This window comes from Bos taurus, chromosome 6 (genome assembly GCF_002263795.3).
Source record: "Bos taurus isolate L1 Dominette 01449 registration number 42190680 breed Hereford chromosome 6, ARS-UCD2.0, whole genome shotgun sequence".
Classification (NCBI taxonomy): Eukaryota; Metazoa; Chordata; class Mammalia; order Artiodactyla; family Bovidae; genus Bos; species Bos taurus.
In genome coordinates, this window is record NC_037333.1 from 26260712 (window position 1) to 26283647 (window position 22936).

General features: G+C 40.9%; 1 protein-coding gene across 7 annotated transcripts in view; it reads right to left on the reverse strand.

Moving 5' to 3' along the window:
* Positions 1–14892, reverse strand: part of RAP1GDS1 (Rap1 GTPase-GDP dissociation stimulator 1) — a 150686-nt gene extending 135794 nt beyond the window's left edge. For 5 of the 7 annotated variants that reach the window (XM_024993026.2, XM_024993025.2, XM_024993024.2 and 2 more), the window contains exon 1: positions 14632–14823. In XM_024993026.2, coding sequence (XP_024848794.1) covers positions 14632–14635 — 4 coding nt within the window. In that variant the 5' untranslated portion in view covers positions 14636–14823. 7 annotated transcript variants of the gene reach the window in all.
* Positions 14893–22936: the final 8044 nt, after the last annotated feature.

The window sequence follows — 22936 nt, forward strand, 5'->3', positions numbered from 1 at the left end:
GGCTTAAAGCTCAACATTCAGAAAACGAAGATCATGGCATCTGGTCCCATCACTTCATGGCAAGTAAATGGGGAAACAGTGGAAACAGTGTCAGACTTTATTTTGGGGGGCTCCATAATCACTGCAGATGGTGACTGTAGCCATGAAATTAAAAGACACTTACTCCTTGGAAGCAAAGTTATGACCAACCTAGAGAGCATATTGAAAAGCAGAGACATTACTTTGCCAACAAAGATCCGTCTAGTCAAGGCTATGGTTTTTCCAGTGGTCATGTATGGATGTGAGAGTTGGACTGTGAAGAAGGCTGAGCGCTGAAGAATTGATGCTTTTGAACTGTTGTGTTGGAGAAGACTCTTGAGAGTCCCTTGGACTGCAAGGAGATCCAACCAGTCCATTCTGAAGGAGATCAACCCTGGGATTTCTTTGGAAGGAATGATGCTAAAGCTGAAACTCCAGTACTTTGGCCACCTCATGCGAAGAGTTGACTCATTGGAAAAGACTCTGATGCTGGGAGGGATTGGGGGCAGGAGGAGAAGGGGATGACAGAGGATGAGATGGCTGGATGGCATCACCGACTCGATGGACATGAGTTTGGGTGAACTCTGGGAGTTGGTGATGGACATGGAGGCCTGGCGTGCCGCGATTCATGGGGTTGCAAAGAGTGGGACACAACTGAGCAACTGGACTGAACTGAAATGAGTAGGTCTTTATTAGGTAACTGAGCTTGAAGTTTTCCATATGATAATTTATATTAGTCCCCTACTAAACAGGCATACACCTTCTATTTTTACTGAAATCTATTATGTGATTCCCCTTCAATAATAATGATAGTATTTCCTATATCCATATAGGAAATGAGCCTTCCAAGTGGTACAGTGGTAAAGAATCGGCCTGCCAATGAAGGAGATGCAGGTTAGATTCCTGGGTCAAGAAGATTCCCTGGGGTAGGAAATGGCAACCCACTCCAGTATTCTTGCCTGGAGGACAAAGGAGCCTGGTGGGCTACAGTCCACAGGGTCACAAAAAGTTGGACACAACTGAGTGACTGCACATGCAAGAAATGAAGATTTAAAGAGCTTCACCAACTTGCCAAAGGCTATGTTGCTGTTTAGTCCCTAAGTCATGTCTGACTCTTTGTGACCCATGGACTGCAGCCCATTAGGCTCCTTTGTCCATAGGATTCCCCAGGCAAGAATACTGGAGTGGGTAGCCACTTCCTTCTCCAGGGGATGTTCCCCACCCAGGAACTGAACCCGCATCTCCTACGTTGGCAGGTGGATTCTTTACTACTGAGCCACCAGGAAAGCCTGCCAAAGGCGATACGGAACAATCAACTTCTGGAAGACCAGAGATTCTATCTTCTCTTTGATTTCTTACATTATTTGATCAACTGAAAATTCAGTTTAATCATTCCTGATGACCATACATATCACAGACAGTTAATTTTGCTCTTGACGAGTGGCATGATATAATTTTCACAATTTGTTGATTTTAAAATAAATGTATTAATCTTTTAAAGTAATAAGTTCAATTTTGTCACAGGTTTGAATACAATTAATTCTTTAGTAGTTCAATAGCTATAATAGAAATTTCAGAATACTGCAAATTTAAATACTTTCAAGAATGAGAGAGTACCGAGTGAAATCTGTAGGATTTAAGACAATAGTAAGTAATGAACTGGGGACCTCATACCCTGCCTAAAGGACAATTATCACTGATTGTCACTAACTGAAATACTGTAGGTTTAAGGATCCGAAATGTTTAATTTTTCAAGATAAGCTGAAGCAAAAAAAAAAAAAAAAAACCCACAACAACAAAAAAGATAAGCTGAAGCAGATTTTCATCAGAGATTTCCTGAATATTTAAATGTTAACAACTAATTCCAATTTCTAAGACTTTGCTAAAAAAATCCATCTGCAAGAGTATGTTTGGCCCAAGGACTGCTGGTTTGCAAACTCCATTAGAGACATGTCTATCATCACTATAGGATAATGTTGTTAAATTAGGAGGAGACTTGAATCTGCAGGGATTCTGTAAAATGAACAAACAAGTATTTATTGAATGCCAATAATATAAAACATTGAGGAACTAAAATTATACTACTAGATGTGTTACAGTTCAAGAAGTGAGAGGTATCCAGGGAAATAAGAGGCCAGTATGAGAGGTCAGCAGTACTTTACAAAGAGAAAGTTATTCTAGAAGGAAGAGTAACAGAACAATGGTGTCTTGGTGGTATCACTGATGAAGAATATTTAGAGGACTGTAAGATTATTAAAGGAAGATGTATTTCAGACTAGTGAGAAATACGAGAGAGACAGCAGATTTCTATGGATCCTGAAAGCTAAGCAGAGTTAAGACTTGATGTAATAGGCAGCTGAAGCAACATTAGATCTTCAGCAGGAAGGTGATATGATCGATGCAGTGTCTTAAAGACTGATTATAGTATGTAGAAAAGATTGGAGAGCCGCAGAGTGGTAATAGAGAGGCCAGCTAAGAAATGGTCTCAGCAGCACAGGAATGAGATGAGGGGCCTGGACTTTGGCAGTAGGAATGAGTGAAGTGTTCTCCCCCAACCTATTTACCTGAATGAATCCTCATTAGTAGCTTGTTCGTGTGTGTGTGTTATGAGCGCACTTTTTTTTTTTCTTCTTTAAATTGGAGCTGCCCTAGTATAATGAACAGAACACTAGGAGAGGAGTTAGGAAATCAAGATTCTAGATCTGACACTGCACCTAACTACATAGGTGAAGCTGGGCAAGTCTCGTAACCTCATTAAACCTCAGTTCTATAATCTGGGTAGTAAAGGACAGAACCAGACAGATGTCATTGTTTGAAACTCTGGATCTTACAATTCTGAAAAGCAACAATCTGAAGTATTCAGATAAAAGTGTAATTTCAGGTTTCTTTTGAAAGTCCAAAAGCTGGCTTCCTTGATTCCACCTTTGTACATGGCAAAACTGGCTGGAGTTGAGTGGTGAATTCCTCCTTTAGGTTGGGCACATACTCTAGTTTGCCACAGTCCCATCACTTCCTCAAGTGAGGCCCAGTGTTACCTGTATTCATCATGCTTTCACTGCTGTTTTTCTTACGGTAGAAAAACATTTTCTCTACTTTTTCTCAACACTTTTCTCTACATTTTCTAAACTTTGTCTTTTACCAGGGGTGAGAACATGTAAGAAAAGAGGTATTTTTTTCCAAGAAAAATAAAAGCACGCATTTTTATGAAAACAAATATTCCTTTAGATTTAACAGGCAAAAAAGCTCATCTGCATGAAAAGATTACCATTTAACCCTCTTTAATCAGATAGCTTCATTTAGTTTGGAAGCCCTGTTACACATGTTGGAAAGCTATTGAAAGAAATATCAAAGGAGTGAAATAATTAGATTCACATTTTAGAAAGAGTACTCTAGAACAATGCAAAAACTTAAAAGGGGTATGACTGAGAGAAAGAATATCTGTCAGAGCACCAAAGTGGTCTGAAGAGGTGAAACGACAAATTTACAGTGGAGAAAGGAGGGACTGATTCAAGGAGATAGAATTATTAGAATTGGGGGAACACAACAAGTACTGGAAGTAGAAAGATGCTGGATTTTAGGGATGGTTCACTAGATAAATGGTGATACCATCCAGTGTACAGAATTCACAAGGATGAAGAAGTCTCGGGGAAAGGTGAGGTGGTATAGCATTACTCCACAGTAGAAGTTGGCCAACTATAGCTCACTGCCTGTTTTTATACAACCCACGAGTAAAATGGTTTTCACATCTGTAAATGGTTGGAAAAAGTCAAAAGAAGAATGTATTTCATAAAGTACAAATTATACAAAATTCACATTTCAGTGTCCACAAATAGTTTCCCTGGGACATAATTCATTCCTTTAATCACTGTCTATACCTGGGTTCACTTCACTATGACAGAGATGAGTAGCTGAGACAGCAACCATATGTGGTATTCTCATCACTGAACACTGTTTCTTGAGGTACTACGAATTGTAGTGACACAGTTATTGCTCAGATTGCTCAGTGTTTCAAGTACCATGTGTAGTGTCATACCACAACGTTTCATTTTGACTATCATATCGAAGGGCTTCACAGGTGGCTCAGTGGTGGAGAATCCACCTGCCAACGCAGGACACTCAGGTTTGATCCCTGGGTTGGAAAGATCCCCTGCAGAAGGAAATGGCAACCCACTCCCATATTCTCTTGGGGAAATCCCATGGACAGAGGAGCAAGTTGGACACCACTTACCAACTAAACAACAATCACATCAAAACAGAAAGAGAAAACTATACTTCAAATATCAGGCTTTTAATGTTTTAAGGGGCACATGGATTATTCTGCTACTGAATTAGATGGCAAACCACTATATCACACAATGACACTAAAGCTACACTAGAAAAATTTAACACTTATCTATATAACCAGACTAGGTACCCATCATATTCATAATTCATAGCAAAGTAATCACAGGAATTAGAAAATATAAAACAAAGTACTTCACTGTACCAGAGTTTCTTCACAAAAATAAAAAGTGGAAATGAATTTCAGTTCAGTTCAGTTCAATTCAGTCACTCAGTCGTGTCCAACTCTTTGCGACCCCATGAACTGCAGCACGCCAGGCCTCCCTGTCCATCACCAACTCCTGGAGTTCACTCAAACTCATGTCCATCGAGTCAGTGATGCCGTCCAGCCATCTCATCCCCTGTCGTCCCCTTCTCCTCCTGCCCCCAATCCCTCCCAGCATCAGAGTCTTTTCCAATGAGTCAACTCTTTGCATGAGGTGGCCAAAGTATTGGAGTTTCAGCTTCAGCATCATTCCTTCCAATGAACACCCAGGACTTATCTCCTTTAGGATGGATTGGTTGGATCTCCTTGCAGTCCAAGGGACTCTCAAGAGTCTTTTCCAACACCACAGTTCAAAAGCATCAATTCTTCAGCGCTCAGCTTTCTTCACAGTCCAACTCTGACATCCATACATGACCACTGGAAAAACCACAGCCTTTACTAGATGGACCTTTGTTGGCAAAGTAATGTCTCTGCTTTTCAATATGCTATCTGGGTTGGTCATAACTTTCTTTAGTAGAATAAATTCACAAAGTTTGTGAAAATAAGGTATTTAAAGCCTATGTTTCTTTATTATATTATTAATCAGCAGTTATTTTATGGGAAAACATTTAAAATAACATGTATTATTGAACTAATAGTATCGACTTCATTCACTCCTACAGATTTAACCACTGTCAGTTGTTTCTACTTTGATAAAAAACAGAAGCTGAATATCCTAACTTGCCCTATCACACAACAGCTTACGGGTTTAGCAGTTGTATGGTTTTATTGTGAGGTTTTTTTTTTTTCCCCAAGCTCAACAGTGAGACTGAAATTTCTGAACAAAAAGAAAAGCCTTCAACCATTATTAAACAATGAATACCTTTGGAAACTATATTTTGCTGCAGATTGAAAACGTTTCCTTAAATTTGACCTGAAAGTCTAGGCAAAATAGTACTTATATGCAAAACATACTACATTAAGTCCTTTTGACAACATTTTTCAAATTAGAAATAACCATCAATCTGCTTTATATATTTCTTGTGCTGTCAAAATTAAAAACAAGATCTCTGTGCATATACAAAGTTGCAACAGATAGATTATGCAAGTTCAAACTATAGTGCCAGCAGTGTTTTTCAGACTTCACTGCAAGCGCAAGAGAAACTTCCATATACCAAAACCCATTTAACTATGTAATCGAGGAGCCTCTAACTTTCGACTGGTTAATCTGCAATGGAAACAGCATACTAAATAGCAAATATTAAAGAGAATCTAAAAGAATTCTATAAATGCTTTCCATACAATTAATATGATCACTAAGATCATATGCCCATGACTGACAGCAGCATTTGGTGTCACCTATCTGTATGAACACATTTCCAAGACAAAATCAGTTAAATGCCTTTACAGACCTGCATTAACAAATGAACAAGTGCAATCAAATTTGATGACAGGGTAACTGTGAATCCCAATTAAATGAAATTGCTATCTCAAAAAGAATATTTTCATTAGGAGATCTGTATTACAATAAATCATGTTCAATTCATGTTAGTCTGAACGTAGTCAATAAAGATTTTGTGGTTATTTGCTTTCTCTCATAAGTATTTTCACTCTTATCCATGTATTAATAATATCTTTGATTTTGCCTCATGGCCTGCAAAGTCTAAAATACTTACCATCTGGCTCTTAATGTAAAAAGTTTGCAGACCTCTGCTCTATGGAGATGCTATTCAAAGTGCAGCAGCATCTGGGAAATGTCTTGACAAGGCAAATTCTTGGCCCACCCCACATCTACTGAATCAGAATTTCTGAGGGCTAGCCCAGTAATTTTTTTCTTTTTTAACAAATGTAAGAATTGCTCTTAAGGATTTTAGAGACTTGGTTCTGTCCCCTTGGATAAATTATTTAATTCTTTGAGTCAGTAAAATGGGAACAGTGTCACCCACTTCATAGGACTATTGAAGAGATTAAAACTAACTTTAAAAATATGAGAAAATAACATAAGGTTTAGCATGGTAACTGACACTAGTAATTCTTAATAAATGGTAATAAATTAGAAAAGACCTAATGTTGGGAAAGACTGAAGGCAGGAGGAGAAGGGGCTGACAGAGGATGAGATGGTTGGATGGCATCACCAACTCAACAGACAGGAGTTTGAGCAAGCTCCGGGAGATGGTGAAGGACAGGGAAGCCTGGCATGCAGCAGTCCATGGGGTCACAAAGAGTTGGACATGACTGAGAGACTGAACAACAACAATAAATGATAATTATTAATTCAAAGGTGTACTGGGGGACCTCCACACACGAGCCTATGACACATGAAAATTAAATTTTTAGGAATTTTGTGAGACAGTTATTTAAATTTTGTAAACTTAAAACTAAGTAAGTTACACTAAATCAAAGTTATTAACACTCAAAACTCATCACTACTTAATTACCTTACCACATTTTATCACCATCTGTGCTCACGCAGCTATTATGTCTAGATGGTAGATTGGTGTGCTGCATCTCGTTTCTTCCCAACTACGCATTCACAGGAAATCAACCACCACAAATCAGAGCTTTTTTGGAGAAGGGCTTCTGGCGAAACATTAATCAACACACTTCTGGCTATCATTATTAAAAATTACATAATGAATTCAGTTTTGAACTCAATGAGTCTGAATTAACTACGCACATAGGGATGTCTAACAATCTGTTAGTTAAAAAGATGTATTTTTAGGTACCAACAGCATATAGATAGTAGCTGAAGCCATAAACATTAACAAAATTGAGCAAAAGAGCATTTAGAGAAGGGATCAGATATAGAATGATATGGAAAAAATTATATGAACAATAAGTCAGAAAGACTTTGGAATTTATAAGTATAGCCAATTATGGCTAGCAAGTCAATTTAACTATTCCCATTTATCACTATCTGAATTCTCAGCTTTAACTCCTGGAATGCTTCTACCAACAAAAGCTATATAAATAGATGCACTGAATTACATTACTCTGCCACTTGAATTTAGCATCTATATCTTAGCCAACATGGGTAATGGTATTTTAGGTCACCTGTTTAGACAAAGCTAACGAGCTTCAGCAATATGTGAACCATGAACTTCCTGACGTTCAAGCTGGTTTTAGAAAAGGCAGAGGAATCAGAGATCAAATTGCCAACATCTGCTGGATCATGGAAAAGGCAAGAGAGTTCCAGAAAAACATCTATTTCTGCTTTATTGACTATGCCAAAGCCTTTGACTGTGTGGATCACAATAAACTGGAAAATTCTGAAAGAGATGGGAATACCAGACCACCTGACCTGCCTCTTGAGAAATCTGTATGCAGGTCAGGAAGCAACAGTTAGAACTGGACATGGAACGACAGACTGGTTCCAAATAGGAAAAGGAGTATGTCAAGGCTGTATATTGTCACCCTGCTTATTTAACTTATATGCAGAGTACATCATGAGAACGCTGGGCTGGAAGAAACACAAGCTGGAATCAAGATTGCCGGGAGAAATATCAATAACCTCAGATATGCAGATGACACCACCCTTAAGGCACAAAGTGAAGAGGAACTAAAAAGCCTCTTGATGAAAGTGAAAGTGGAGAGTGAAAAAGTTGGCTTAAAGCTCAACATTCAGAAAACGAAGATCATGGCATCTGGTCCCATCACTTCATGGGAAATAGATGGGGAAACAGTGGAAACAGTGTCAGACTTTATTTTGGGGGCTCCAAAGCCACTGCAGATGGTGACTGCAGCTATGAAATTAAAAGACGCTTACTCCTTGGAAGAAAAGTTATGTCCAACCTACACAGCATATTCAAAAGCAGAGACATCACTTTGCTAACAAAGGTCCGTCTAGTCAAGGCTATGGTTTTTCCAGTGGTCATGTATGGATGTGAGAGTTGGATTGTGAAGAAGGCTGAGCGCCGAAGAGTTGATGCTTTTGAACTGTGGTGTTGGAGAAGACTCATGAGAGTCCCTTGGGCTGCAAGAAGATCCAACCAGTCCATTCTGAAGGAGATCAACCCTGGGATTTCTTTGGAAGGAATGATGCTAAAGCTGAAACTCCAGTACTTTGGCCACCTCATGCGAAGAGTTGACTCATTAGAAAAGACTCTGATGCTGGGAGGGATTGAGAGCAGGAGGAGAAGGGGACGACAGAGGATGAGATGGCTGGATGGCATCACCGACTCGATGGACATGAGTTTGGGTGAACTCCGGGAATTGGTGATGGACAGGGAGGCCTGGCGTGCTGGGATTCATGGGGTCGCAAAGAGTCGGACACGACTGAGCGACTGAAGTGAACTGAACAAGTTGGTTTATACTCTGAAATTTCTACCTCAAGTAGACATTGCCCTTTGAACGATAAAGAAAAACAAATTATTGAGGGATGATAACATAGTTTAAATATCAATGATACTGAGCATATTTGAAAGTTTAGTTTCAAAGAATCATAGAATTTTAGAACCAAAATAGACTTTATAAGCTACTTTGGTATCTTAATTTTTTTGTTCTCTCCATAAGAAAGAGCTATTTGTTAAGTTAAATGTCTAGGAAAGCATTTTAAATTAAGTTTTTTCCTTATCAGTTATCTGAACATTTGATTATGTGAAATTAACATGGAGTTGACAAAGCAGTGGATCTTCCTTCTCCATTCCTTCTGATGTTCATGAGTGGATATTAAAAATCTACATAATTCTTTATGGCTGGTACCACCAATAATGCCAGAATTCAATTGAATTCAATGCCACCGGATTCAATTCAGCTGATCTGGAGTCTCTGGCGAGAGCACCAGTATTTCCTTAAAGGTACCTAGAGGCTTGACTCGGAGAAGGCAATGGCACCCCACTCCAGTAGTCTTGCCTGGAAAATCCCATGGGCAGAGGAGCCTGGTAGGCTGTAGTCCATGGGATCGCTAAGAGTCAGACTTGACTGAGCAACTTCACTTTCACTTTTCACTTTCATGCATTGGAGAAGGAAATGGCAACCCACTCCAGTGTTCTTGCCTGGAGAATCCCAGGGACGGGGGAGCCTGGTGGGCTGCCGTCTATGGGGTCGCACAGAGTCGGACACAACTGATGCAACTTAGCAGCAGCAGCAGCACAGGCTTGACTATTCTGCTGTGAAAAGTAAAACTATGGTTCTCAAAGTGAATTAAGGCTATTACAGCTTTCTCAGTAGTAGTACTATTGATTTCAGAATATGACTCTACCAAGGATAGTAAATCTAGCCATATACAAAAAAAAAAGGGGGTGTATATACAAAACAGACATAAAGCCAACATAAGAAAAATTACTGAACCAATGTATACGCTCTTTTAAAACAATAAATTTTTAGTTATTGCCAGCTTACAAAAATATTTTATTGCTCTACCTTGACTTGTAAAGAACAAGTAAAAGTACCAATATTAACTATTTTTCTATGAACCTATTCCTGGACTTAGAAATGCAAGCCAAAAAAAAAAAAAAAAGACTTATCCATAAGGCTTATACATAGAGAAAAAACTCCATGAGTTAAGAGTATAATTAGAGGCACACATATAACTAGAGAAATCCCCAATTCACAAAGACTAACAGAAAATAAAAAGTGATAAACCATTCATCAGTAGAGTATCTTTGATGCAAAATGTCACGTAAAATACAAAACCATTTCTAAACTCACTCTACATGACAGATACTGCGAAAATAAAAAGGGTACTATACTAAGTCACAGAGACATAAAACATAGAATGTCAAAGAAACGTGAGGCACTATGGTGAGATTACAAACTTTGGTTAGCCAAAAATTAGCATGTGTCATTCCATGTAATGTGAGACATTTAAAAAATGTTTACACGCTTACTTATAGATGTTAAAACAGGGCAAGGAATACCGTACTACTTACTATACATAGTGAACTCTGCTTCTACTTATTCTATTCATTATCCACTTAGCCTTTATAAGGTGACCTCCAAATCTATCATTCCTCATAAAGATGCTTTTTAGAAAATACTTAGCCAGAGGTAATACCCCAACCAAACCACATGAACCTGGAGCCTTTTCTCAGTCGTTATTGCTCACTGTTTCGAAGCAGCAGTCATTGACCTTCCATTCTTGAAATCAACCAATTCTAGTCTTTCCCTCCTACCTACTACAGTCTTTTTCAGTGTCAAATCATTTCATTCTTTTTTCCTAATGATGCAGCACTCCTCAAGACTCTTATCTTGAATATATTTTCTTCATTTTCTTTGTTGGCTCTCATCCTCCTACCTAACTTCAAATATTATCTCAGGATATTGGTGGGTAATTTTCAGATATCTAGCTCAAATCCTTTCTTGAGAGTTAAAATAACCATTATACATTTTTTACCCAGTTTTGGTCATTCAACAAATTTTTACTGCCAACTCCACATGTGATACACTAATGTTAGAAATGTATTTCAAAACCTAGTATGAGAATCCTTGTCATCAAGAAGTAGAAAAGCTAAATAGTCCATCAGGTGCAAAACTGACCATTCATGTGTCCTCTTCCAATGGACTGAATATATATTTAATAGATCCCACCTTCTCAGTATTCCCATGTAACAATGTATGACTTCCTTAACTCTACACTCTTTATGTGCCGTATTCTATTCCTACTGCCATAGCTTGGTTCAGGCTAATATGTATTTTCACCCAACTGCAACAACCTTCTTAACCATTCTCTAGTTTCTCATCCAATCCATCCTGCACTCAATTAACTAATTTTCCTAAACCACAGACGTGAGCCAATACTTAACTGCATAAAATGTTTAACAGTCCCTCAAGTCCAAAAACAACTTCAGCTTGACATTAGAGGCCTTCCATTATCTGTTCCTTACCTGTTACTTTTTCATCTCTGTCACCCACTATTTCCTTACCTTTTGCTGTAGCCAAACATGATTATTTAATCATATCCTGAAACTGTCTGAATGTTCCTATTGCTGTATCTTCATTTACGTCACTTCTCTCCCTCCATCCCCATCCCAATTAACAGTCTCCATTTCTACCTTTCAGAAGCTTAACCAAATACTGGTTCAAATAGCATCATTTTTCTGAAAACTTCTCTCCACCATCGGAAAGTATAAAATATATTAAGGTCCTCTGTATCACTCATACTTTACGTCTATTACAGTTATCTGTGTATGTATCATATTATTCCTTAAGAGTATAAGAAACTTAAAGAATGTTTTATTAATCTTTATCCTCCCACAGTATATTACATATGGTTGATATTCAAATATGAAGTATACATTGAATTTTAATATATACATAAAATAACAGCCAAGATCCATAAGACCACATAAGAAGTTTCCTTCACTTTCTTATGGAGAAAATCACTGCCACAAGAATTTTTTTTTTTTAAACCACCTATATGTTTCTTGAAAAGACATTAACAAGTGATTTTTTTTGCCTTATCAGTAATCAGTATAGCCCTTATGTATGTATGAATTGTTACAATAACTTCCTTGGCTTAGAATATAAAATTGCTTCCCAAGCTTTCAGTTTTACATTATTGTATGTACCTACTGATCACAAACTAAACCGACATACCACTGAAGACAGCAATGTAAAAAGAAATAGCTTGCCTGTGGCTGCTCCAAAACCCATACCTCTTAAGACAACTTTTTTTTTTTTTTTTTTTTTAGAAAGAGAGAAGAGCAATCATAGTGTAATTATACTTCTGTTTCCACTTCCTTCACACCTCCGTTACCTCCCTGCTGCTGCTGCTGCTAAGTTGCTTCAGTCGTGTCTGACTCTGTGCGACCCCATAGACGGCAGCCCACCAGGCTCCCCCATCCCTGGGATTCTCCAGGCAAGAACACTGGAGTGGGTTGCCATTTCCTTCTTCAGTGCATAAAAGTGAAAAGTGAAAGTGAAGTCGCTCAGTCGTGTCTGACTCTTAGCGACCCCATGGACTGCAGTCCACCAGGGTCCTCCGTCCATGGGATTTTCCAGTCAAGAGTACCGGAGTGGGGTGCCATTGCCTTCTCCGACCGTTACCTCCCTAACATCTACCAACTCAAACATTCTTCAGAGTCCATACTTACAGGTTCACAAGTTCACAATAATAGATGGGTTTCCAGTTCAACAATTAATTCAAAGATTTACTGAATACCTACTATGTGGAAAGCACTATGGAGGACCCAAAAATTAATAAGACACAATTTTCATCTTCTGGAACACATGACTAAACGCACAACACACACACATAAACAACACCATTATAAAGCTGATTATATAAGAGCTAAAAAGCTTCCAACAAGGTACAAACAGAATGATATGAGAAAAGAGTAATATAGTCAAAGTATACCTGAGAAGCTTCAAATGAGGAATGGATTTAACTTTCTTTGAAATCAAGTAATAATATTCAAGATTATTTTTAAAATATTTTTTCAGTAGTATTACAACAGAATTTAATTTTTTTTCCCACTGAAATGGTACTGATTCAACATGCAAGTTAAAATTTTAAACAGATTTTTATTAGCTCAGCTTGAAACATGGTGAAATGCGGTTTATAGGCCAACCTTGTGGCCTATACTTAACAGGAAAAATTTTGTTATGTTCAAGGGGAAGACAAACTATGTCTCCAACAATCTGAACTAATATTCTACTCCTAGAGAAAGTCTAGGTACATATAAATGGACCACCCAATTTTTACAGAAATCTGTTCAGCATACCAATAGGACATTAAAAACAAAAAAAATGAACAAGTGAAAATAAAATTCTGGGTCTTAGATTCACTTTTCATTCATACCACCTCCTCTTGTAACAATGACCTCTTACTGATATACAGCAAAAGGTCTGAATCAGAGCCTGGAGCATTTGCTTTTCAAGCTCCATCCACACCATTTCTAGATTTAGACACTTCTTTGAAGATTCTGAGTTGCCATGACCTGACTCTGGACGTGCTGAGAACTGTATTGACAGATGAAAGGCCCACACTCATCTGAAGCTTAAAATAACTTGCAGGGAAGGGGTGGGAAAAGTCCGAGTTGACATATGCCAATGTAGCACATTTTAAAAAGAGGAAACTCTAATAGACAGGAATGGAAACAAACTGGGGAACTTGGAGAACCATGGTATCCCAAATTGCTACCATTAAAAAAAAAAAAAAAAACTTTGGTCTTTTAATTACATTACAGTATCTATGAGACGTTTTTGCAATTACTGAACTTCAAAATTAAGCAACATACTGTGGGAAAAAAAATAGGATAAATTACATGCACTTTTATAAAAGATACTTGCTTTTAAATATCCAAAACTCTTGACATTAACAAAAAAATAAAATCAGATTATGTTAGATTTCGACAAGGGAAGCCGGGAAAGAATAACTAACATGTAAGTTCGGTAACATGTTACAGGGTGCAGTTTCCTACTACAGTAGACAGGCGAAAGAACCAAGAAAATGGGTTGAGCACAGCAATACTGCTACATTGTAGCCACTCAACACTAATTCAACATCTAGCGGGCTCTATCCATCCTTCCTCACGTTCCGCGTGGCCTCTGACAAGTCATCCTTTCAACCTATGAGACTGTCCGCTCTCCCCCAACAAATATAATTCCCGTGCAGGTTGTAAAATCTACCCCCCCCCCCCAAGACTACATGCTCACACCTCCTCGCCTTGGGATGAGCAGTCCGCACAGTGGGGAAAGGTCGCCCTGGCAGGGAAGTTGGGTGAAGTGGTCTTTTTCGCGGTCCGACCCGAGCCTCCAGTCCAGCAGCCGCCGGGGAAAAGAAACGGGCGGCCACCGAAGAAACCGGGAAGGGGCAGCGGATGCGAGCCCGCGAGGCAGGCTCCGTGGTGCCAGAGCACCAGCTCGGGCAGGAAGAATGGAGGAGGGGAGGCTAGGCAGCGAGGTGCCCGAGAGCCGGGCGGCGGTCCGGCCCCGCGGCCCGACCCCACCCCGCACTCGGCACCCTCCCAGTTCGCGGACCGGGCGTGCGTTCCGCGTGCGCCGACTCTCCCAGGAGGAAGAGCCACTGCCTCACACCCGTGGATTTGAGAAATCCGGCAACTTTGCGTGAGAAATGCTTCCCACCCTGCAACACACCGAGAAAGAGAAATATGTCAGGCGATGACGGGGGAGGAAGGATGACTTACCCATGTTCCTCCCAGAGGGTGAGGAGCCGGCAGGGCGAGGCGAAGGTCTCCGGTGCGGGCGGCGCGGCGCTGTGTCCTCCGTCTACCTCTGTCTCTCCCGCAGCCAGGGAGGGACCCGCGGGGGGCGGCCGCCAGGGAGGAGCAGCTGCCGCTGCTGCTGCTGCAGACGGCGCGGCCGCGGCGGAGACGAGCGGCGGGGGGCGGGGCGGGGTAGGGCGGGGCGGGCGCGGCAGGCGCAGCCTGCGGCGGGCGCGGCTCCGAGCGAGCGAGCGAGCAGGCGGGCGGGCGGCGGAGGCGCTGAGCCCAGCCGGAGGAGCGCCCGCCCCGACGCGCCGTCCGAGAGCGCCCCGCCCTCCCCACCGAGCATGCTCAGTGCGTCCCCCCCGCCCCCCCGCGCCTGGGGCCAGTGAATCCGAGCGTGCGGGTGGGTGTGCGTTTGCGGGCCGGCTGCAGCTGCGGCGGAGGAGCTTGATGGCGGCCGCCCGAGGGGCCGAGGGCGAGCCTTCAGAGGCTGGGCACCGGGATGCTGAGCCCGAGCTACTACACCTGGCTCTCTACCATGGCCCCCGCCAACCCACACCCGGAAAACGGGCCCGTGCTCATTTCGGGGCAGTCCAGGTGCACCGGCGGGAATTTCCCGAAGAAGGAGACGCTGGGCCTTCTTAGACCCGGGAGGGTGGTCGGGAAGCAAAGCGGACCTTCTGAAATGAAGGCGGAATGGACGTACTGGCCATGAGGCCAGCGACTCTGGAGACAGATACCTGAGAACGCCCGTTTTCAGAGCAGCCTATGGGCCCGCTGGGCACAGAGCAAGGAGGCGGCCGCTGGGAGGGCCCTCAGCATTAGGACTGTCTTGTCTGTGGCCATTAAAAAAAAAAAAAAAAGGTTCGGCAAACGAGAGGAGTGACCGTCCCGGGATTTCTTCAGAAAGTGTTGTTCTCCTTCCAGAGGAGTGCGGCCTTCCGTTCAGGAGGACACCTGAAAAGCTACGTAGAACTAGGGTGCCCTGGCCGTGGGGCGCCACCCTGCCGGGATATGCCCGGCTCCCTTTGAACGCGGCAGGCACAAGGTTGCCAAAGTGGAAAATTAAAAAGTCCGCAGAGTTGCCTGCGGCCCCTCAGGGTACATCGGTCGGAGTTTCCTGGGTCCGCGAGGCCACCGCTTGCTCCCCACACCTCCCCAACAGCGGGGAGAACCTGAGCCTCGCGCTCCCTAGTGAGGGCGCCCTCCCAACTGGGCATGCGCGCGGGGCGGACGCTGGTCTTCGCTCCTCTGCCCTGGGAGAGGAGGCGGGGGGAAACCTATTTCGCCGCTCTGGTCGTTCCTTGGCCCCACTTGGATGGTTGGGGTGAGGAACCTGGTCGCTGTCCCGAGGCAGCAGCAACTGCAGTCGTGCAGGGGAAAGGGCGCAGTCAGCAGCACAACCTGTGAGAGGGAGATGACGAATAGCTAAATGGAAATTTCTTTGCTTTTTCAACTTTTACTCTTTATATTCAGTGTTGAGAAAAAGCCCCCTCTTCGCACGTGGCCCCTTTTAAATCAGCTCAGTTTCTATTTGTATAACTGATACCACACAAGTCAGAATAGGTCTTGTAACTTGTTAAGTCTCTAAGTTGTGTCCGACTCTGCAATACCAGGGACTGTAGGGCGCCAGGCTCCTCTGTCCATGCGTTTTCCCAGACAAGAATACTGGAGTAGGTTGCCATTTCCTTATCTAGGGGATCTTCCAGACCCAAGAATAGAACCCCCATCTCCTGGGGTGGTGGATTCTTTACCACTGAGTCACCAGGGAAGCCCTTGTAACTTGTTGAGCAGAGGTCAAATATTCTAAAACAAAAATGAAACATGGTGAGTAAAAAGAAAGAGGTTTGGTAAAACAAGAAAATACAATGTAACTACAGAAGTCAAAATTTTTAGACTTTTCTGGCTGCTGCTTTTTTTTTTTTTTTTTTCAGGCTTAGTCACCTCTGCCTCTCAGCCCTAATTCCGGGTGAGGGGAGTATGTAAAATTAGTTTCATTTCTCTCGGTTGTAATGCTCCTTCAGCTGTCGATGCGAAGAAACACTAACAAAAGCTGTTACTTATTGAGCCCTTAAAGGACTTCAAATAAGTAAAGGCAATATTATTGAATAACAAAAGCGGGTAACATTTACTGAGTGCTTCCCAGGTGTCAGGCACTGTTCTAAGCACTATTGATGGGGTGCAGGGCAGGCTTCCCTTTAAATATGTTACTATGGCGTATTTATTATTTGAAATCATGGTTGAGAAACATCCAGTGCAAAAAGACCACTGTGATCATTGGTTCCCCTGAAAGCACGAAATAAATTTCCCATATGAGATGTCCTCTGTATATCAGAAGGACCAGTCAATCCTAAAGGAAATCCATCCTGAATGTTTGTTAGAAGGACATTGATGCTGAAGCTGAAGCTCCAATGTTTGTTAGAAGGACATTGATGCTGAAGCTGAAGCTCCAATACCTGGCCACCTAATGTGAAGAGTCGACTCATTGGAAAAGACCCTGATGCTGGGAAAGACTGAAGGCAAAAGAAGAGGGCAGCAGAGGATGAGGTGGTTAGATAGCATCACGGACTCAATTAACATGAATTTGAGCAAACTCAAGGAGATAGTGAAGGACAGGGTAGCCTGGAGTGTGGCTGTCCGTAGGGTCGCAAAGAGTGGAACACAGCTTAGAGAGTGAACAGCAACCAGGAATAGGTATCGATGGCATCCTTATCGCCAGGATAGGTAATTCAAGGCCGAGAACCCTTGCTATCCCAAGTCTGAGTCCCTGTTTTCTCAGAAAGAAGTCTTTCTCTGAAAGGTATAAAAACTGCCTGCTTTGGCCAAAAAAACAGAAACACAGACTTTTCTGATGCCCGAGATGGTCAGGCACTTCGCTGCTTGTACGCTACTTCCCTTTCTGTGACACAAAAATGCTCTTGCTGGTTACTTCAAAATAGTCTTACAGGCTTGAATTAGTTTCCTAAGTACCACAAGCTGCTTGGCTTAGAACAACAGGAATGTATTTTCGTACAGTTTTAGGGGCCAGAAGTCTGAAATCAAAGTGTGAGCAGGGCCATGCTCACTGTGAAGGCACTAGGGAAAGATTTCTTCCAGACCTCCCCTAGCCTCTGGTAGTTTCTTGGCTTGTGCTCATGCATCTCCCTCCTTCACATCCATGTCTCTTGAAATTTTTCTTTTTTATGAGCACTCCAGTCATTTTCAATTACAGGCCCAACTATTCTAATCTGACCTCATCTTTAATTATACCTTCAGTGATACTATTTCCAAATAAGGTCACATTCTGATATACTGAGGGGATAGGACTTCAACATATAAATTTGCAGAGAACATGATTCAATCCATAACACACCAATGCAAGCTACATACATACACACACCCTACCATGTTCCACTTTCATTTGGGACCTTTCCAGAAGACCACTCTGGGGCCTTTGTGTTGCTGCTCCTCATTTTTTGTCCCTCTTTCTTTAACCTACATTAATCTCTTCCAGATTTTCAAGTTCACTTGCTTTGCTCTCCCATGCTACTTCCATTTGCAGTTATATATTACAGTAATTTCTGAGAGCATCTTCTATCTTTCGTTTGGATGCATAGATTGAAACTAGCAAAAGCAGCTGAAGCGGTTTTGTGATCACCCACCTGACACTAGTTTAAGTGCCTCCTTTGTTCTGCTTGAATCCACAAACCATCCCCTCAGCAGCCCACCAGTTAAAGCCACAGGGCTGTCCCTGCGTATTGCGTACACTGAGCTCCAGGGCATTGCCGTGTAACATCTGCTGCTACTGTTGTTGAGTCATGTCTGACTCTTTGCGACTCCATGGACAGTAGCACACCAGACTCCTCTCTCCACGGAATTTTTCAAGTCAAGAATACTGGAGCAAGTTGCCATTTGTTTCTCCAGGGGGTCTTCCCAGCCCAGGGATTGAACCTGCATCTCCTGCAAATCTTGTGCATTGCAGGCAGGTTCTTTACTGCTGAGCCACAGGGGGAGCCCCCGTGAGACCCAATACTGACTGCTACATGCAGATGCGGGCTGCCATAACACCTACCTCTTTCACACACACAAGCTCCCCTCCCCTTCCTTGTCTTCTCTTCTCATATGAAAGTAACGTTTTTCTCATGTCTTCACTTTATCATTTTATTCAAATGTTATCTACATGAGGCCTTCCCTAGCCATTTCATCTAAACTTTCAACACTAGCTCCACTTCCGTATTTTTTCCTATGCACTTACCACTAAAATAATATATTTAAGCTCCTCAAACACAGGGATTTTTGTCTGTCTTATTTGCCATTATATCCTCAGTGCCAGAATAATGCTAGCATATTAGAAAGTGCTCAATAAAAATCTGTTTTATAAATGAAAGTCTTCTCATGCTTTCAGAGCTTTTGTCTTAAAGTTGAGTGAGAATAGTATTATGATTCTTTTTATAAACTCCAGCACTTGACCAAGTAAAATAAGTTATTCAATAAATATTGATGATGATGATGATGACAGCTGCTATCTGTGTTACTTCTTTCTTAAAGTATGAATCTTCTAAACAGTAGGGACTAGTTTTTGTACTAATTCATTCACTCATTCAGTTAATAGAGACACTGAATGCCTACTATGTATCAGGCACTATAATAGGCATTAGGGATAAAAAATAAACTATGGTCCCTGCTCTCAAAAAACTTATATATATATATAGAAAAATCGCTTTGATGAAGCTTCCAGGCATTGATCCCATATATATTATTCTGATCTCAAAATAGTTTTCCAGAATAAATCTACTAGTTCTCACGTTTCAGGTAAAGCAATGCTCAGGATTTGATTATGCCTGCTACAAATAAAGGAAGAAATTCTATCTAGAAATATCTATATATTCGTGAAGTGCCACAGATTTATTTGGGTGGCTAATTATTATTGGGATGGGGGCAGGTGAGAAGAAGTATCAAAAAAAATGTTTATTACAAAGGGTCAGAGCACTGTATTTTGACAGGGTTTATAACAAAACTTACCTTATTGATGCATGTAAACTTCAAGAGGTTAGAAGTTGATTTAAATTCTGTAAAGGAAATGTACTGGGAGGGACAGAGCAAGAAGTAGGAAAAGAGAATGTTCTTTAAAAAAATAATAGGGAACTGATCGCTGCTTCTTCACCATGAGGTTCTAAATAACATTTAAGGGAATCTCACTGGAGTAGTTAACTAAACTGTGCAGTGATAAAAAATAAAATGATTTGGCAGTGAACAGTCTTCTGCCTAAACTCTAGTTTTAAATGACCGCAATGAGGTTAGGCTAGTCCAGGTTGAGCAACTGAAATGTCTATCCCTACCTTACTGTAACCCTATTCCCCCTCTTCTCTCATGTACTTAATCTATTAACCATTTTCTCAGTTCAGTTCTGTCGCTCAGTTGTGTCCGACTGACTCTTTGTGACCCCATGGACTGCAGCATGCCAGGCTTCCCTATCCATTACCAACTCCTGGAGCTTGCTCAAACTCATGTCCATCGAACTGGTGATGCCATGCAACCGTCTCATCCTCTGTCATCCCCTTCTCCTCCCACCTTCAATCTTTCCCAGCATCAGGGTCTTTTCCAATGAGTCAGTTCTTTGCATCAGGTGACCAAAGTATTGGAGTTTCAGCTTCAGCATCAGTCCTTCCAATGAATATTCAGGACTGATTTCCTTTAGGATTGACTGGCTTGATCTCCTTGCAGTCCAAGGCCATTTTCTACATCTCCTTGCAGACCAAGACCATTTTCTACATCTCTCTACAGTCCAAGACCATTTTCTACATTTGATGAATTTTCTTTTTTCATAGTCTGTCACTTCAAATTATCAATGTCTACCTATTATAAACAGTCATAAGCCTAGATTGTATGTGTGTATATATATAAACATATATGTGTATTTATATATTTATATAAATATAATTTATATATATTAACTTATATAATATTGTTATGTATATTGTATGTGTGTTTGTGTATACATATATGTATTTATATATAATGTTATATTTATATAAATATATATAATATAAATTATATTTATATAATATATAATATATATATGTGCCTGCCTGCTCAGTTGCTTCAGTTGTGTCCGACTCTTTGCAACCCTATGGACTCCCGCCAGGCTCCTCTGTCCATAGGATTCTCCAGGCAAGAATACTGGAATGGGTTGCCATTTCCTCCTCCAGGGGATCTTCTGGACTCAGGGATCAAACCTGCATCTGTTATGTCTCCTGCATTAGGCAGGGGGGTTCTTTACCACTGAGCTACCTGGGAAGCCCATTGCCTTCTCCAAATATATATATATCTTAGATGAGACTAAATGCTTTACAACCAGTCTAGTAGTTTTTGAGCATCTCTTCTGAGCTCAGCACTCTGCTAGGTGCTCTCAGAGATAGGTATAAGTATGCAGCATGCAAAACAAGAGTAGAAACAGTCAATTTTTTGAAGTTTCTTCCTATTAGAAAATTGCCTAAGTCTGAGTATCAACATATAAAGAAATCTAGTCAAAGAAGTCAAAGCTTGCTCCATAAGGATGTGAATGGATATTTGAAGATATTATTGGAAGAAAGGAATCTATCCTGAGAGAGAAACAGTATGAGCTAGGTCACACATATGTCATATTCATTAGACCATAAAAAAGATCATGTTGGGGCATACTGAGAAATAAGATTGAAATTGTAGTAAGAGGGACAGATTGTGAGGGCCTAAAATAGCCAAGTGAAGGAATTTGAACTTGGTAAGGTAAGAAATAAGAGCCACTGAAAGTTTCTGATTAATGGAAGGTAGTGATAACAATATAGGGGCCAGAGAAGAAGTAGTAGATTAAAGAAAGCAGTACTTAATAAGAGTATGTGACAATCTGTCTAGGAGTTAGGTACACAGCAGCGAATAAGAGTTTCGGCCCTCCAGGAGTACAGTGGTAGAGACAGACAAGTAGAGTCCAGAGCTGTAAGTAACAGGAAGGGGGAGTGTGGAAGGAAGTAGGTAGGATGTTTAACCCTATTGTGGAGAGCTTCCTGGAAAAGATGCCATCAAGCAGAGACCTGAAGGAGAAACAGGTCAAGGAATCAAAAGGCTTTATTTTATGTACATGGGCAAGGAGACAAGAATTTGGATCTTTGAGGAACCTGTAAGCAGTTCATGGCTAGAGCGAGATATGCACACGTGGGGAAAGGGAGAAGGTCATGGAATAAAAGTGGACAAGAAAGAGGGATCAGATCTTGTAGTGCCTTGATGGCTGAGGGTATAATCCTGAGGGCATTATCCTGAGGGCAGTAAGGAGGGTGTGAAGTTTGAAAATGGCATAGTTAAATATATATTTGAGCAGCTGCAAAGTGGAAAATGTCTAAGAATGAGGTCTAGACTAGAAGGTGGGAGCCTATTGCAACATTCCAGATGTGAGCTGAACTAACATAGAAGCAGTAGGGACAGAGAGTGAAGGACACTCTTGAGAAATACTAAGGAAGTGGTATAGGTTTGGTGGGAAAGGTTTAAACTAAACATTAGATTTGTTTAGGATTGTTTATTTTAAATACTACAACAGTACCAGGGGTAAGGATTATTAATATCCCAGTTTTGCAAATGATGAAACATATTGAGAGAGGTTAAATAATTTAACTTAGAATTCACAACTAATAAATAAAATAAGCAGAAGTCAAATTTAAGCCTCCCTGACTCAAACCCCCACTGCACTATGTAGATAAAAATGCTGAGGGAAAATACCTTCTATTTTGGGTGACCTCAACAGATTAAAAATGCTATATTATAAAATTTTATTTGAAGCAATTTCATTGTCTCTAAAATAATTTTTTTGGCTCTACTTCTCTGAATCTTATGAATTTAAAAGACAGAATCTCTGTGTTACTATAATATTTTATTTATGAATATTTAATAGAGCTACTTTTCATTAGGATATAGGTTCAGTTATTCTTGAAATAATATTGGGTTTATTTTACTTTCAGTTGCCTTTACCATTCCGTTGCATTAAAAAAGGGGTTAGAAGTTTGCTATGCAACTAGAATTCTTATTATGACATGCAGGAATTTGGTACATTTTTATGTTTTTAGACCATTTGATAAGTATGGATAACATGTGTTTCCTTTTCTTCCTGTAAACTTAAAATTTAATTCAGTCCTTAAAAGGTTGTTAGTGAGATATCAGTTCAGAAAACTGACATCTCAGCTTACAGTCTCCTTACTGAGTTTTCATTTCATCTTCCATGTTTCATAATAATGAGAAAGTTGCACCAAAGTAAAATGAATAGGTGGCTTGAGAACACTGA